This window comes from Ochotona princeps, chromosome 14, assembly GCF_030435755.1.
Source record: "Ochotona princeps isolate mOchPri1 chromosome 14, mOchPri1.hap1, whole genome shotgun sequence".
Lineage (NCBI taxonomy): Eukaryota > Metazoa > Chordata > Mammalia > Lagomorpha > Ochotonidae > Ochotona > Ochotona princeps.
Window position 1 is genome coordinate 29988516 of NC_080845.1, and position 16749 is coordinate 30005264.

General features: G+C 45.2%; 1 protein-coding gene and 1 long non-coding RNA gene across 2 annotated transcripts; one reads left to right on the forward strand and one right to left on the reverse strand.

Moving 5' to 3' along the window:
• Nucleotides 1-8707: 8707 nt before the first annotated feature.
• On the reverse strand, nucleotides 8708-10389 carry LOC131481825 (uncharacterized). Its single transcript, XR_009246591.1, has 3 exons — nucleotides 10314-10389; nucleotides 10087-10191; nucleotides 8708-8825 (listed from the first exon to the last, which is right to left on the reverse strand). It is a non-coding gene; the product is annotated as an uncharacterized LOC131481825 (long non-coding RNA).
• A 2697-nt stretch (nucleotides 10390-13086) lies between these two features.
• Nucleotides 13087-16347, forward strand: TOMM5 (translocase of outer mitochondrial membrane 5). Its single transcript, XM_004580971.3, has 2 exons — nucleotides 13087-13372; nucleotides 15858-16347. Exons 1-2 carry the CDS (start codon nucleotides 13252-13254, stop codon nucleotides 15890-15892), a joined length of 156 nt encoding a protein of 51 aa, XP_004581028.1. The 5' UTR covers nucleotides 13087-13251; the 3' UTR covers nucleotides 15893-16347.
• The last annotated feature ends 402 nt before the right edge of the window (nucleotides 16348-16749 follow it).

The following is a 16749-nucleotide window of genomic DNA, read 5'->3' on the forward strand; positions in this document are numbered from 1 at the left end:
TTTAAAAAAACAAACAAAAGAACTAAAAGCAGGGCCTCATCGGAGACCTAGATTGGGTTCCCCGCTCCCAGCTTTGGCCTGGCCCAGTCCCAGCATGGAGTGGCATTTGGGGAATGAACCAACAGATGAGAGCACATTCTCTCTCTACCTCTTAAACAAATAATATAAATAAAATCTTAAAATTTAAAATGTTTAAAACTTGGTTCATAATTTTTTCCTTTCAATTCCCCTGTTCACAACAAACTTTGATCTTCATCCCAGGTGATGACAACTTCGGCCTTGAAGCTGCTGAGGCCAAAGCCCTAGGAATCCTCTTTGACTTTCATACCCCATGTCCAGTGCAGTCAGCAAGCACTGCTGCTGTTGCCTCTTCAAACCACATCAGAAACCTATCACATGTCACTCCTCCGCGGTTCTACCCTGGTTCACTCCACCATCTCTCCTCCTCTCACCCCCAAGGCTGACAGCAGCAGCCCCTGCCCGCTTGGAGTCGGTTCTCCTCACAGCAGCCAAAGTGCTCTCATTTAAAGACAAGTTCAAAACCTTTAAGCGGCTTCCCATCTGAGTCAGAGTGGAAATCAAAGCCCCGGCAATGGTGACAGTGCCTCAACACAGGCTGGATTCTCTTCTGACCTACTGTCCTGTTTCTCCTGACCTCTTCCCTCTTCTTCCTTGATGGAAAACCATGTCCACTTCTGCCCCCAAAGACTTCCCTCTTATCCTTGTCTTTCTCCACAACTCTTCACAGGTGCAGCTCTGCCTCTGTGTCAGTGACCTTGACTCCAAAGATCACTTTCCCAGATAGGCCTGCCCTGGCGCCCGGTTTAGTTCATGGCTCCCACTGATAGTCTCCTTGATTCTTCCCTGTCTTAGTTATCTATACAGCACTTACCACCAGTGGATGGGCCATGGACTTTTCCTATTTTTTTATGATTATTTATTTTTACTTATTTAAGAGAGTGATAAATAGTTTAAATAGTTGAATAGAGGTTTTCCAGCTGCTGATTCACTCCCCAAAGGTCTGTATTAGCCAGGAGTGGGTCAGACTGAAGCCAGCATCCAGGAACTCCATCTGGGTCTCCGTCATGGGTGCAGGGACCTGAGTACTTGTGTCATCACCTGCTGCCCCTCAGGATGTAGATCAAAGGGCCACCCCAACCTCTGGGCATTTGAACTTGAGAAGCCTATTAAACATCCAAACAGAAATCTTGAGCAGACAGTTGCACATTTGTTCAAGAACTGGAAAGTTAGTTTGGGCTGTAATAATACCTGCCTGTAAATCTGGAATAATAATGCAATAATATCTATACAAAACTATTTTTAAAATATATTTATTTAAAGGCAGAGAGAGAGAGATCTTCTATCTGCTGGTTTACTTTCCCAAATATCTACAAATATTCACAATAGTGAGGACTGGAAACAGGCCAAAGCCATGAGCTGGGAGCTCCATTCAGGTCTCCCATGTGATGACTGGCAGTGGCCCAGTTGCTTGAACCATCATCTGCTGCCTCCCAATCTGCAACAGCATCAGCAGGAAAATGGAATTGGAAAGTAGAGTTAGGATTTGAACCCAGGCACTCTGACAGAGGACACAGCCTTCTAAGAGGCATCTTAAACCACTGATGCCAAGGCCAGCCTAATGTCAAGTTTCTTAAATAGCCATTGACCTTATTTATTTCAAGCTCTGGAGAGAGCCTGATGTGGAGAATGAGGCGATTTATCTGGAGAAATCGAATACCAGCCAGGACCCTGTGTGAAAGACATTCCCAGCCTTTTCGTTTGGCCTTTGTGACCTAACAGGCTTACATGAAATGAAGCATGAGAGCTGACCTTGCTGTCTTGACTTCAGGAGCTGCCGATGTGATCATTGGACCCAAATGTATCTGGCTCCTTTTAAAATTGATTCACAAAACCCCGGGTCTTCCTGAAACAGCAGTTTCTCGGAGGAACTTGCCTTGAAGTGGCACACCTTTGCTATCTCCTGTGAATGTATGCAGTAATCTTTTTTTTTTAAACTTCATTTTCCACGCAGAATTTTTATTGTAAAGAAAAGCATTGCTATTTAGGATATATGAAAGCCAAGTGCTATGTTTCCCACATTTATTTTGATCCATCAGCTGACACTATTTGCAGGACAGGATGGTTGGGAAGCCTTGGCATGTCAAACCCTTACAGACCACACCTGAAACATCTTTCCTGACCAATGACATTAGACTGCATCAAATATCAGCAAACACTGAACTCATTCTGTCCTAGCTAGAACATGTATTTTCAGTACAGAGAATAACCATGAAATCCCATTTCTAACAGGAAAATTCATGAATTTTCCCCATGGGAACCACTCAGTGAATTTCTTTATAGATATGAATTCAATTTCTTCAAATAAATAAGTTTGGTTGAAAATATTCATTAGCACTGTAGTTTCTTTCTTTAGCAATGTCAAAAACATAAAATAGGTATGCAGTGATCTTTAGTTGCCTTATGTTGGGCCTGTGGAAGTCAGAGATGGTGAGTGTTATTACATACTTCTAGGTCTTTGAAGCGATGATTTCCTAACATCAAAACCAAACAATTGGGGTTTCTCTTTATTTCTACAGCTCTTTTGAATTTTGACTACAAATGCCTGACCTTATAATTCTGTACAGTATCTATGACAGACCTAATGCTCAATAATAGTCTGTTAATAGTTCTCCTAATCTCCATCTGTATCCCAAAGAGGTGTTGAAAGAGATCACAAAGTTACCAAAAAAAAAAAAAAAAAATGTGTAGCAAATTGGTGGCTGAGGTCACAGACAGTCACAGAGCCAGTCCGATGAATTTCGCAACAGCAGCACAGCTTCACAACACAGGTGTGTGTTCCAGAGTGGGCAGGGAGAGGGGAACGAGCAGGAACACAGGGAAAGGGTCCTTGGCCTGATCCTGGTTGACTTGAGTTACTAAATGAGGTCACATAAACAGAACTGATTGCTGCCAAAGAGAGATCCATGCTCCAGGAAACTTCATGAAACACCAGTTTCATTTCTTCTCCCTGGTTCTTTGTAAAGTTTCTAAAAATGTTTACCTTCACAAATGATAACTTCATGTGGGGGAAAAAAAAAGATGAGGAAGGAGAGGAGGGAGGAGGAGAGGAAGAAGAGGGAAGAGGGGTAGCGGAGAGGAGGGGGAGGGGCAGAGAAGAGGAGGGAGAGGAGCAGGAGGAAGAGAAGGAGCCTCCCCCTACTAGCCAGAATTCGGGAGGAAGACCAGGTCCTGACACGCACCCCACTGCAGCCTCTCCCTAGGTGTCCCTGAATCTGAGGTTGGAGAGGAGAGCTAAGAGAGCAAAGAACTGGCAACACCCAACTGAGCCAGTCAGGTGCCTTTGGGACAAGAATTTAATGAATCTGTACCCAGTTTTTCTATTTTAAAGGAAATCTCTTGTTTCCTGTTAACTTTAACATAAATTTTAATTTTTATGCTTCCAACCAAGCCAAGGGAAAGAGTTCTGTTCATATTCAGGCATGATGGTAACTAAGGGAAAAAGGGTTATTTAACAAGCAAGAGGCAGCGTTACCGCCTTGCAATGCTGACATCCCAGATGGGATCTGGTCCAAGTTCCAGCTGCTCCTTTACTGATCCAGCTCCCTATGAGAGCAAAGCAGATAGTCCAAGTGTTTGGGGCCCTACCACCCATGGGGGGGTGGGGTCCCAGATGAAGCTCCTGGCTTTGGCCTGACTCATCCCTGGCCACTACAGTCACTTGGGAATTAAACCAGAGGGTGGAAAATCTCTATTTCTCTTCCCTCTCCCCACCTCCCTAACTCTGACCTTTAAATAAATAAATACATCTTTAAAAAAGGGGGGAGGGAACAAGAGGTGTTTGTATCCTAACATCTTTCTGATTTTAAAATGTAGAGTTCAGGCCTGATGTGGGATGTGGGAATGGGAGAAACCATGGGTGTTTTGTGCTCACTGACAGTATAGCCATAAAGTTCAACCTCCAACTTGAAATGCTTCTGAGAGTGAAACAAGGAGATCCAAATAATGCCACAAGTACAATGGAGATAAAACAGACTACCTATCATATCAGATACAACCTTCATCACCAAGTAAGTTCCTGGCCTACCAAAATTTAATTGACATGGGCCCAGCAGCGTGGCCTAGTGGCTAAAGTCCTCGCCTGGAACGTGCCCTGGGATTCCATATGGGCGCCGGTTCTAATCCCGGCAGCTCCACTTCCCATCCAGCTCCCTGCTTGTGGCCTGGGAAAGCAGTCGAGGACAGCCCAAAGCTTTGGGACCCTGCACCCGTGTGGGAGACCTGTAAGAGGTTCCTGGTTCCCGGCTTCAGGTTGGCGTAGCACTGGCCGTTGCGGCTCACTTGGGGAGTGAATCATTGGACGGAAGATCTTCCTCTCTGTCTCTCCTCCTCTCTGTATATCTGACTTTGTAATAAAAATAAATAAATCTTAAAAAAAATCATTGACATGCAAGAGGCCTGACCCAAAATAAAATTCTGTGGTTAACACAGATAATAAATGCCTCTCTACTGAGATAAAGAGGTCCCAAGGTTTAGGAATATGAGAGTAGGTTTCTTCCCTTCCTTTCCTCCTTTAATATCCAACAGCTCCCTTGTCATTTTACTTGCAGTCTTTTCACAGATTCTGTGTTTCAAGAAATTTATTCTTGCTTCAGAAAGTTCATCCAGGGATCCAAAGGTTATACAAGTCATCTCCTGACTTCAGTTAGTGGGCAGTGAATGGAATATTTTAATTGTCACCAAGAGTGGCCACAGGAGTCAGGATTAGTCTTTTCTGCCCCTAAAAACCAAGACATCAGATAGGCAGGCCTCTCATGACCAGCACAGGGCTCCTTCAGGGCACAGGGTTGGCCTGATCTGACTCTGCAATTACGATGGCCAAAGTCCAGCACAGGGCCTGGTATAGCTATCTGCATGCTCTGCAGAGCCAGGCTGCTTCCTCAGCTCTGGGTACCTGAGTGCCCATGATTTCCCTTTTCTTTTCACTACAGCAAAGGGTGTCAGACTGGAAACTGGTTAGCATTCTGCTTCTCTGGCCCCTATGCTGAGAGAAGCAAAGCTTCCCAACTGTCTCTAGTATCAAACTAAGGACAGAGTCTGCTGGGTTCAGTGCAGCAGCAGGCAACAATCACAACTGCCTTCCAGGTCCCAGGCTGGTGCTGAAGCCCCAGGGGGAGGCAGTCAGACCATCTGGACAGATCACATATACACCAAGGCATGGTGATTAACAGCAGCTACTCTGCTCCTGAACTGCCTGTTTGGATCCCTGGCTCTACAACTTGCCATCTATATATCCCTGGGTGGATATTTAACTTCTCTATACCCAAGTTTTCCATTTAGAATGGAAACAATAGACCCTGCCTCACAGGCTTGATGTGAGAATTACATTCAACAACTTACAACCCTGCTTGGGAGTGGGTGAATGTTCAATACTGTTAACCAGTACTGTCATGGTGCGTTGGCTCCTCTTCCAGGTGAGCCTCACACTGGACTACTTTCTTTCATTCTTTCTGGTTCTGGCTGGTTCCCTCACCTCCAGGGGAAAAGATCTTTTCTAGACCTCTCACCTCCCTCAGTCTTAGCCCTCTAAGAAAGATGCATTCTCCACACTAACATCTGGCTGGTGTTTTGCCTGCTAGACTTCACATCTAACACCTTGAAGAGCTTAAGCAATTATCTACCTTCCCTAAACCCAAGAGAATCATTGTGCAACCATTTTTCTGAGAAAATACTTGGGTGAACAAACACAGAAGGACCAGATGTGACAGCAGTCACCTGAGCCCAGCATGCCTGAGCATACATTGTACCTGCTCGTTTCCAGATCCTTCAATGTTGCGCGACTCGAGGAAACAAAAATGAGAGTTTCTATCCACTTCTCAGAAGGCTTGGTCCTGGTGAACAGTGAACAACAACAAAAACAAAAACTTTTTCAATAGTTATTATCCTATGTTCTACTTTACTCACCCAGAACTTAATTCATCCAATGAGATAGATATTACATGTTTCCCAAGCAATCTTTAATGATCAAAGATAATTTCATTATCTTTAATGAATCTGATAATTATCCAAGATAATTATCAAAGATAGCTTCATTAAAGATATTATCATTCAGGTGAACCTCAAAATAAATGTGTTTTTTCACTTGGGCTAAGTCAATTCTGTATTTCTAGATTTGGTGATTCATAGCTTCAGACTCCAAGTCACCTCAACCCACTTATGTAGCTACTCCATTCACAAATATTGCCCTGCCTTCCCTTCTGCCGGAATCACCATCTTTCAGTGATTTCCCAACATGATATACACAAAGGGAAAGAGGAGAGGCACCCGGTCTGTGCCCTCCAGGCCTTTTAGAGGACATGGAGTAGTTCCTTTGACCACATACATGTGGTTTACAAGCAAGGTGATATTGTATACATTGAGGTCATGAGTCTTGTTCAGAAAAGACCGCCTCGTCAATGTCACCAGGGCAAAGCCAGGACAGTCTACAGTGTTACCCACCATGCTGTAGGTACTGTTGAAAACAAACAAGAGTCAGCTTCCCTTGAAGAGCATGAATGCGCATATGGAGCATATTAGGTGCTCTAAGAGCTGAGGTAGCTTCCTGAAACGTGTGAAGCAACATGATCAGAACAAGAGAGAAGAAAAGTCCCTGGGTCCAACTGAAGTGCCAGCCTGCTACCTCCCAGAAAAATCCACTTGGTCAGAGCCAGTGAGAAGAGGCCTAAGTGGCTGGAGTCCATTCCCTATGAACTCATGACATATTAAGTGCAAAAAATAAATAAGTAAAAGATCTCTGGACTGTCAGAATATTTCTTAATTGAGTTGAAGTATGGTGTCCTGTCCCTCAAACGAACATTTAAAGCAAATTTTAAAAAACAAAAACACCATCTTGAACAAATTGATCCACGACCCCAGCCAAATATTGGCAGTGAAAATCTGAGCAAAGGAGACTCTAAGTGAACTAAAGCCATCCAGTAGATTCTGGAGAGATTTCATTGTGAGATCGGCACCAGTTCAGAACTGTGGAACTATCAAAACCACTTGAGCAGGACCCTCAGACCATGCCACACATTGGGAACCCTGGGATGGTTGGGAGGTTGGGTGTGGCTTCTCCCTTATCTCCTCTTTTCCCCCAGATACAGGAAGGAAAAAAGAGAATGTAGAAATAATGGTCTTACCCACTTTCCTGTAACCCTTGACCTTTTGCACCCTTATAAAATATGTGAAGATAGGTGATTAATTAATCAATTAGTTAAAAAGCAGTCTTACTGCACTGCCTGCCACTGTCAAGGCCCACAGAATGCTCTTTGTATCATCAGCAACACTTAAATTTTGGATCATTTTAACCCAAAACAAATAATCAAGATGATCAGGCAATAAACATAATTTTCCCTAAATATGATCATTTGTCACAGTGCTACCACCTCCATGCTCCCCACCTCCAATCCTTGGAAAAGCTTCCTTCTAACAGATTCAAGTTGGATCTTCAAGTTGCTCTGGATGTCTTTACTTCCAGGATGACTCAGACAAATCCCCATCATAGCTTGGTTGTTCTTTGCTGACATGGATGGAACCAGTGATCCAGTAGCCACCTGTTTCTAACACACACTTACCGGCTTCCTTCCACTGTTGTCCACAATTTTCAAACTCATCACAGGATCCCACACCATCAATCCTGGAAGGCACTTTAGAGCCCAGTCAATCCAAGTTCTCATTTCACAAACATAGAATCCAGGATCTACAAAGAAGTAGGCACTTGCCCAAGGTCACACAGCCTCTGAATGCAAGAGCTGGATCTAGAATTTACCAAGCCGGAGGTTCATCTTCCTGTGGTGTCACTCAACCTCCAACCAGTTCTTTTGCTGTCTGCCTCAGCTGGCTTTCATGCACTCAACACATACAGTCATCCACACCCTCCTGGGATGTGCCAGCAGCCTGAGAAGCTCACCTGGTGTGAACCAGCTCAGCTACCCTGGGGCTTTGTCTGCCAAAGGACAAGGGTCATGTGACTCTCAAAAACATAAACAGCGTGTAGGGATACAATGACATTCAAGCCTGTCCATCAGTAGAGAGCTGCCCAGCCTGTCACGCCAAGAAGTAAGCAAAGCCTACAAGTCATTTATAACATTTGAGAGTTTGAAGTCCTTCCTCACCTCTCCCCCTCGCCCATAATTTCAGCTCCCAAAGTCAACTTGCTCCACAACAAACATTTACTTAGGAGATTCTGGTCATTCTCCTTTGCTAGGTTCTATGCCAGCATCAGGGATACCAAAATGAGAAGACACAGTCCTGTCCTTTTTCAGCAAAGGAGACAGACACAGAGACAACAGCACGATGCTGTGCCAGCTTCCTTGACACTTCGAAGAGAATCAATAGACACACACGAGCAGCAGATAAACTGGCATGGGAGCACTTGTGGAGACTTTGTAAACACAATCTTTTCATTTAGATTAGCTCAAGATTCACAATACAGTTTCAAGAATTTAATATACCCCTTGCTCCAGTGAAAAATAAGTAGCATATAAAATATTTTCTTTAAGCTTTAATTTCCTTGGGGGATGACTTCCTTTCAACTAAATAAACAAGGCAAGTGATTTTATAATTCTTAACACCAGCAGAGATGAAATTCCTGCATTCCTTTGCCCACAGAGTACTTGCTGATTTTTGACCATGTCTAAATGAGATACCTGCCCTCAGTTGTTTGAGGATTAAAAAATGAGTGGGTGACATGCTCCTTGTACTTGAGGTATTTATACAGTCTACTTGGAAAGAGATCACATATTCATGAGTCATCTGGGCAGCAAAATCTTAAAAATCAGAACAGAAAACAGGTAAGGCAAATGCCACTGAAGTTAAGACTCTACTCCTCTTTAACAATTCCAAATGTGCTGCTTCCTAAAGACATCTACCCAGGTAGTAATTTTTCTGGGAACAAGTTATACAATCTGCTAGGATGTATCACAGCGCAACCCTGATTGAGAATCCCAGTGTCCTTTCCTGATTTTTGCTTCATTCATCCTGGATCCTAAGTAGATTTCAAAGTCCAGTTTATTTCGGAATTCCAAGCCATGATCATTCCCTGCAAGAATGAGGAAGGAGAGACATGGAGCTGGATAATAATACAATCTGGATTAACCACTGGTGATGGGCGTGGAACTGCAGCCAGAAGGGCTTCCCTCAGCTGTTGATGAGTGCAGCCACCCTTAATCCTGTCCCTCTCAAACAGAGGATTAACAATACCCCATTCTTCCCATTCTTCCCTCTGAGGGGAGGATTGGCAACGAGAATATTCATGGGTAAAGTATTACCTGGATGTAGATATTACTGTGGACATTAAATAGCCTCCTCCCCCAAGACCCTTAGATTTAAGCCTTAGTCTCCAGAGTATTGGTGCTTAGTGGAAGGTATGGAACTTCTTAAAGGGTGGGAACTACTGGGAGAGCCTCAGGTTAGGGATTGGAGGGCATGCCGGTGGAAGGTAGTTCCCATTAGAGAAGGCTATTAAGAAATACTGAGTTGGTTCCAATTTCCTGACTTGCTATCCGAGCCTTCCTCTGCATGGACATGCCCCATGCCATTCACCGTCTTCACAGAGTCCACACCAATGGGGTTATCTGATCTTTGACTTGAACTTCCAAACTGCAACTCAATCACCCTTTTCTCTTTACAAAATTAGCTGCTTCAGGTACTTCTTTGTAGTAATAACCACTTGACGGAGGCCTGTATCACAAGCAGGAAGCAGGGGAGATGGATATTTAACCAGTTGAGATGTCCAGCACGGAATGTCTGTGTCCCTTATTCACCTCCAGTACCTGACTCTAGTTTCCTGCTAACACAGACCTTGGAAGGTGGAGACGATGGCTCAAGTAAGTGGGCCCCCACCTAGGCTGAATTCCTGGCTCCCAGCTCTGGTTCCCTCCCACCCCTACTGTTGTGGGCATTTGGGAAGTGAACTGAAAGATAGAAGTGTGTCCTTTCTTTCCCTATAAAATAAGCAACTACATTTTTTGTTTTTTAATAGGAAGATATGATAGGGAAAGGTACTAAACCTCAAACCAGAAGAAATACCCTCTGCAAGCTGGCTCTGCTTCTTAACAGCTACCCTCTGGGCTTCAGTCTCCTCATCCATAAGAGAAGGGGGGTCAAACTGTTCCACACGCAGTCGATAGCTCCCTACAAATGAGAAAACACAAGGCTCTTGTGATTTTATGTTGGATTTATTTCCCAAACATGAGTCATCAGTCAACCTAGGACTTGTAGATACAAATCCCTTCCTCCCCCCGCAACACACATACCCAGTGAGGGAAATGAAAGCACTTAGTATCTTATGGGTAGGTTGCACACTTTGATTGCATGCAGTGCTGTCTGGGAAGTTGAGGCAAAGGAAATGGTTCCTAAATCTCTCCTGGGATCTAAATGGAAAAACAAGACAAGTTATGACATCAGCTGCTATTTCCTCTGGCAGGAGACTAAATAATATCAATATTAAATTATGCATGCACACTTTTTATTGCAGTAAGTCCTTTGCTCTGAGTCTTTTTTTTTTTGTATGAGTCTTTTGAGTTATTATGTAGGAAGAACAGAAAGGGTGAACATAGAATTACACGATTTTAAAGTTTCAGGTGTTCTTTAAAAACTAGAATCAAGCTTCTCATCATTCCAAGCAGGGAAAAAAGGAGAGTGACATAGCTCGATCGCACACTGCCTTCCTGTTGTATCTTCTGTCTGTCTGTCTGTCTCATCTAAACCCAGTGGACTCAGATAAGATCACCACCCGCATGGCAAATAAATGAATAAGCATGTTTTTAAAAGCCAGAGAAAGGAACCTAATCTTGGTCAGTGAGTTTTTCCACCACAACTAGAGTAGCCATGCCAGGGAAAAATGGAATCCACTAGGATGACAGGTGTCTTTCATACTCCTAGGCTATATCCACAACAAATTCCCCACTCTGAGACAGAAGTGCTCCAGGGTCTGCCTGTTACCCTCCTCTGACTCCACAGGTGAGCAAGAACTACACATTTTAAAGGAGTTGACATGACAAGAGTGTTGCCTTGAACAGGTTGTCCATTTATTACCACATACTTGCCTGTTAAACAGGTGCTGCTGTAACTTTTCACTGAATCAGTAAGATTCAAATCATGACAACCTGTTTCTTTCACCCAGAAATGCGACGAGGAGCTATTTTTTTTTTCTTTTTCTTCCTGGAAATCTAGGCAAATTACTCAAAAGCATCCCAACAAGGGAAAAAAAAGACCTGGAGCTTCTGTATGTGAATTATTTATCTAAAATCAGCCAGTATTAGGGGTATAACTTATTGGAATCACATCTAATAACTCATTTCTTCCCGATTTATTTTGCTTCACTATTGGGATATGAGATGTTTTATTGTAAACACACCTCCTGACTCTTGACTTCAGACCACATGGGATGGTATTTTCACATCCCCCAAATTCCAGACCAGAATTTCCTAGATGACGCAACCAGAACTCAAAATGCATAGACTGTTAGGATTAGAAAGGACTTTGAAGAGTGTGAAATTTTATGCTCTTCCTCTACAAGGCAGGAAATGGAGCTGTGGTGAAGTAGACACAGTGGCAGTGCCAGGTCTAGAGGCTGGGTTTCCAGTCTTCCTGTCCAGGTTCTGACCAGGGCCCCCCTGCTGCTCTCAAGGTGAACTAGAGGCTGCCCCTTCCAAATCGGCCCCTCCTATCCCAGAGCTGCCTCTGAAGTTACTGATGTTTGAATAAGCAGATGAGTTTCTTTTCTCGCCGTGTTGTCTTACATTCTGTCGGTTGAGAAGCTGGGTAGCAATGCTCAGTGACCGGTTTTCCTCCTAGTAACTTACTGTTCTAAATTATGCCAAATCCACTGTTGCCACACAACATGCACTCCAGAAAGCAGCCTTCTGGTTTTGAAATTTGTAAGCAATTCAAGCATCTAGTTGACGTCAAAGAATTCTATATGGAGGGCTGCCATTGGGTAACGCGGCAGCGGGAAACCTGGCAGCCTTACGCTCTTCCTGATGGGTTCACGCTGGAACGAACTGTTAAAAGAGTAACCGGGGAGTCGCAGGAGACAGGAAAACAGATTCAACTTGACCTTTTAACTACCTTCACATCACATGGCTCACAGAAGACGTTGGCCAAGCCTTCTCCTCACCTGTAAAATATGGAAGAGATTTGAACTTGTTCTAATACAACAATGGGTAAGGACCACAACTCCAGAAGTGAGCAGTAACTCTGGCTCTGGGGTCCCACCATGGCCCAACTAGATATGAAACCCCGTTCATGGTTCACTAATTGGGTTATCTTGGGCACTTTTCACTACTTTCATCTTCTTTCTTTACCATGGAAAAATCTCAAACATGCTCAAGATAGAAAACTGCCATCATGATCTTAAACTACCTACAGTTCATCAGCTTGTGTGGTTGGTTTATAACATTGTACTCGGTAATGTCCTTTCATTTCTCTTCCCTCAAAGTATTTTAAGATAGATTTGGGGAAGCTATTTTAAATATCTCTATACATCCGTGGTTTTTTTTTTTTTTTTTTAATTACAGAGTCAGATATACAGAGAGGAAGATTCTCCATCCAATGATTCACTCCCCAAGTGAGCCGCAACGGGCCGGTGCTGTGCCAATCCGATGCCGGGAACCAGGAACCTCTTCCGGGTCTCCCACGCGGGTGCAGGGTCCCAAAGCCTTTGGGCCGTCCTCGACTGCTTTCCCAGGCCACAAGCAGAGAGCTGGCTGGAAAGTGGAGCTGCCGGGATTAGAACGGGCGTCCACATGGGATTCCGGCGCGTTCAAGGCGAGGACTTTAGCTGCTAGGCCACGCCGCTGGACTCTATACATCCGTTTTCTAATCGGATCTAATAACCAGGTCAGGCAGTCAATGAGCATTAGCTATTGTGATGTAGAGTACTAGCAGTTGGCTGGCGCTCAGGATTGAAGACCGAGGAAGACGCGGGCAGAGCTCATCCACGCTGGAGACTTTCGGACTGCGGCCGCCCCCTTCAGGCCATCTTACCTCAGCTCCGGCACGGGGCCTGAGGAGACTTGTCCCTCGTCAGCTCCCGTGGCTGCGCGCGCGGAAGTGAAGGGGCGTGACCGGGAAGTAGGGGCGGGCCGAGTTCCGGGTGCGAGGCCCGCGGCTGAGGTGGTGGTTCGAGAGCCGAGGGAGAGGTCGCTGCGGCGCTGTTACCGCTGCGAAAGCCGGGGACCGAGAGCCGCGATGTTCCGAATCGAGGGCCTCGCGCCGAAGCTGGACCCGGAGGAGATGAAGCGCAAGATGCGCGAGGATGTCCTCTCCTCCATACGCAACTTCCTCATCTACGTGGCCCTGCTGAGAGTCAGTGAGTGTCCTCCCGGGGCGGCGGAGTGGGGCGATTGCGGGGAGCCAGGGACGTGCACGTCGGGCTCGGCGGGCGCCGGCGGGGCGCGGGTTCTTGGGGTGCGGGCAGGGTGTCCCCGAGGTGCACGTGGCGGCCCGGCTAGCGGCGTTCAGAGCCACAGCTCCCCGCGCCTTCAGAGCATCGGACTGGAAAGCGCTTCCAGAAGTTCCGCCCTAGAGCAGCTCTCCGAGCTTTTGTTTTTTGATATATATAGATAGATAGATAGATATAGATCTATCTATCTATCTATATATATGTGTATATATTTGATACTTGGTCCCAGAGCAGGGGAGTTAGCTGGTTGCTCCAAGGTCATTCAGCAACTCGGCGGATGAACTTGACCTAGAATCCAGAGCTGCGCCTTCGCGCGGTACTGACTCCCGTTTCATTTGCTGAGAAGATAAAGTATAGAATTGCCTTAATAATAATAACTAACAAGCAAAGAATGTACAAGAAGATGAGTGTCTCGTGCTGGTGAGACTGCCTGAGGTTGTATTCGATGGTGCAGTAGGCAGAAAGCTGCTCACCCCTGCCCCGGACGGTGTTGCTTTGAGGCTGCATTCTATATGCTGCTCGAGTTTTCGCTGCACCTGCGTGAGGGTTCAGAAGGACAGAGGCACAGTTACTACAGGAGAGGGGAGTGGTTTTGGTCCTCTCTGAGGTGACATGTCCCCCACTTTATGCCTCTGAGCTTCATGGATCTGGACAGGAAGGCGGACATGGCTTGGACAAATGAAGGCCATCCCAAGGTCGTCCAGTAGAAGACCCTGGTGAAGCTAAGATCTCCCTTACTCAGTGCTGGTAGTCCTGTCTGACATTTGTCAGCCTCCACGTGGGGACTAGGAACACCCAAGTCTTCTAGCAATTTCAGCAGCTCCCCACTCCCACATTTACATACTTTTTCCTCTTAACCCTTTTCCTCCCACCTAGCTCACAGTGCAATATGTGCTTAAGATTTTTTTTTTTAAAAAAAATCTATTTTTATTGCAAAGGCAGAGCTACAGCAAGAGAGATCTCCCATTTGCTGACTGCCATGGTCGAAGCTGGGCCCCTAGGAGAAGCACCGTATTTATTAGCTGTCACTTCTGCCTTTCTCCAGTCCTTGCCAACCACTAGTCTAAATTCTTCTCTTTGGATTTACCCATTCTGATCATTTAATTTAAATGAAATTTTGTGAGGGCACTTTTTAAAAGTTCATGAAGGGGCTGGCCTGGTGGCTTTGCGAGGTAATCCTCTTGTAGCACCAGCATCCCATCTAGGCACTGATCTGGGTCCCAGCTGCTTCTCATCTTCACCATCTTCCTGCCTATGGCCTGGAAAAGCAGCAGAAAATGGCCTAAGCACCCACATAGGAGACCTGGAAGAAGCTCCTGCTTCCTGGTTGCAATTCTTGGGAAAAGAAGATCTTGTGTGCCTAAAATTTTGAAATTTGTGGGATTTTCTGATGATGCACATATTCCATGAGGGTTTTGAAGATCATCCTGTGCTTGGGTTTGCCCTTGAACAGTATGTGGCCTGTGTGTCTAGCTTAATTCACTTAGCACGGTGGTGTAGCATGTGTCACAGCTTCATTCCTCTTGGTAGCTGAGTAAGAGTCCATCATGTGCAACAGGCATTTGGCCTAGCGGTGAAGACACTGGTTGAGATTCCCACGCCAAGTAGCCAAGTGCCTGGGTCCTGAGCCTGCCTCTAGCTTCTAAATCTGCCTTTCTGCTAGTGTAGACCTTCAAGCCAGTGGCGATGGCTCAAGTAATTGGGATCCAGTCACCCTGGCGTCTGAACGCATCCAGCAAGATAAGCTGGGGTGACAGATGCAAGGTGGGAATCTGTTGAGAAGCGACTCCAGAAGATGAGGTGAAGGGCCCCTCGCCCAGCATGCAAGCCTCCCCACTGCATCCTTGGAGGTGTTTTGAGGCAAGCATCTGTGCTGTCTAAGGATAGTGCTCCTTTTCTAGTCCCCAATTCAATTGTGCTTTGACCAAGGCGCTTTGTTAGCTTTCCTTCAACTGATTACAGACATGATCTAAGTCTGAGTTGTGTTTGAACTGTTGTTTTGTGAGGTGAATGTGATAACCACTACACTACGGAAATGGAGCTTGAACTGTTTTTTTGTAATGTGTACATAAACTGGAACCCTGGAAATAAACTTTGTCAGTTGCCTGAGAGAGCACAGTCCTTGCATTTCCTTTCAGTCATTCTGCTCCCCGGGATAGCTGCCTGATGAAAAGATTCGGGCTGGTCTAAGGGTGAACTTGGTAATAGGTTTGATGGCTCTGGAGTAGACAGCTGTGGAAGATGGTGAATCCCTTCTGCTGGCCTGGCCAAGTCTAGACCTTTATTTGGAGATGTTTTCAGAGCTTGTTGAACCTGTAGGATTTTTCATCCAATCTTATAATTATGTGCCACAGCCTAGCGAAAACTTACGTGGGGTCCACCTGTCTTTCAGCTCCTTTTATCTTAAAGAAGTTGGACAGCATATGAGGATGGAGCGTCACACTCAGCTGCATGGGATGAACCTGGATGCAGTTTCTACTCCTCTGCAATGAATAGGCCTGGAAAAGTGCATGAAGCTCTGACTGAATGAACACGCAAACTCCACGTGTCGAAAACAAGCCTGGCCCTGGTAACTGACCTTCACAGCTAAACTGTAAAACTCTAGGAATAATGAAGAGACTGTGGTCCTGGTGTGCCCTTCTGCCTGTGATTGACGGCCTCCGTGAATATTGGTGTAACAAATTGCCCAATCCTATTTTTAGCAAGTATTAATTATAAGGAAAAAATGTGTGAAATAGCCCTGTCTTGTCAATCGTTTCTGCTTCCCTTGGTAATTTTGTCTCCAGTGTGTTACGTTGTATAGATGTCAGCCACAGTGACATTTAAGCACAGGACCCATTAGTCTATATTTTTTAATAAATGCACCAATTTTTATAAGTTGAGTTTTTATTTTTCTTATCCTGCTTTCTGATGCAAAGCAACAGCCATTGGTGAAACCACCCCAATATTGTGATTAATACCAAACTGCCTTAAATTGGGTAACTTGCTCTTCTTGCCTTTCTCTCCTGGTGTACCATGTGGTGTGATTTGGGCTTATTTGATAGTGTTAGGGGACTTGGTGGTTTGTGGTTTTTTGTTTTTCCTAAACTTGCCTGTGAACTTTACATCAGCTAAATGTTTTGCCGCTTACCTGAATGGCTCACAGTATTCATTTTACAGCAGACTGTTCCATTTTCCCAGTTCAGTCTTTCCCTGGGACCTTCTGACCTGCCCCTGTCTGGCACAGACAGCCTCTTCTGCCTAATGTATGGCTGTATCCTGGGAACACCCTTCGCCATTATCCT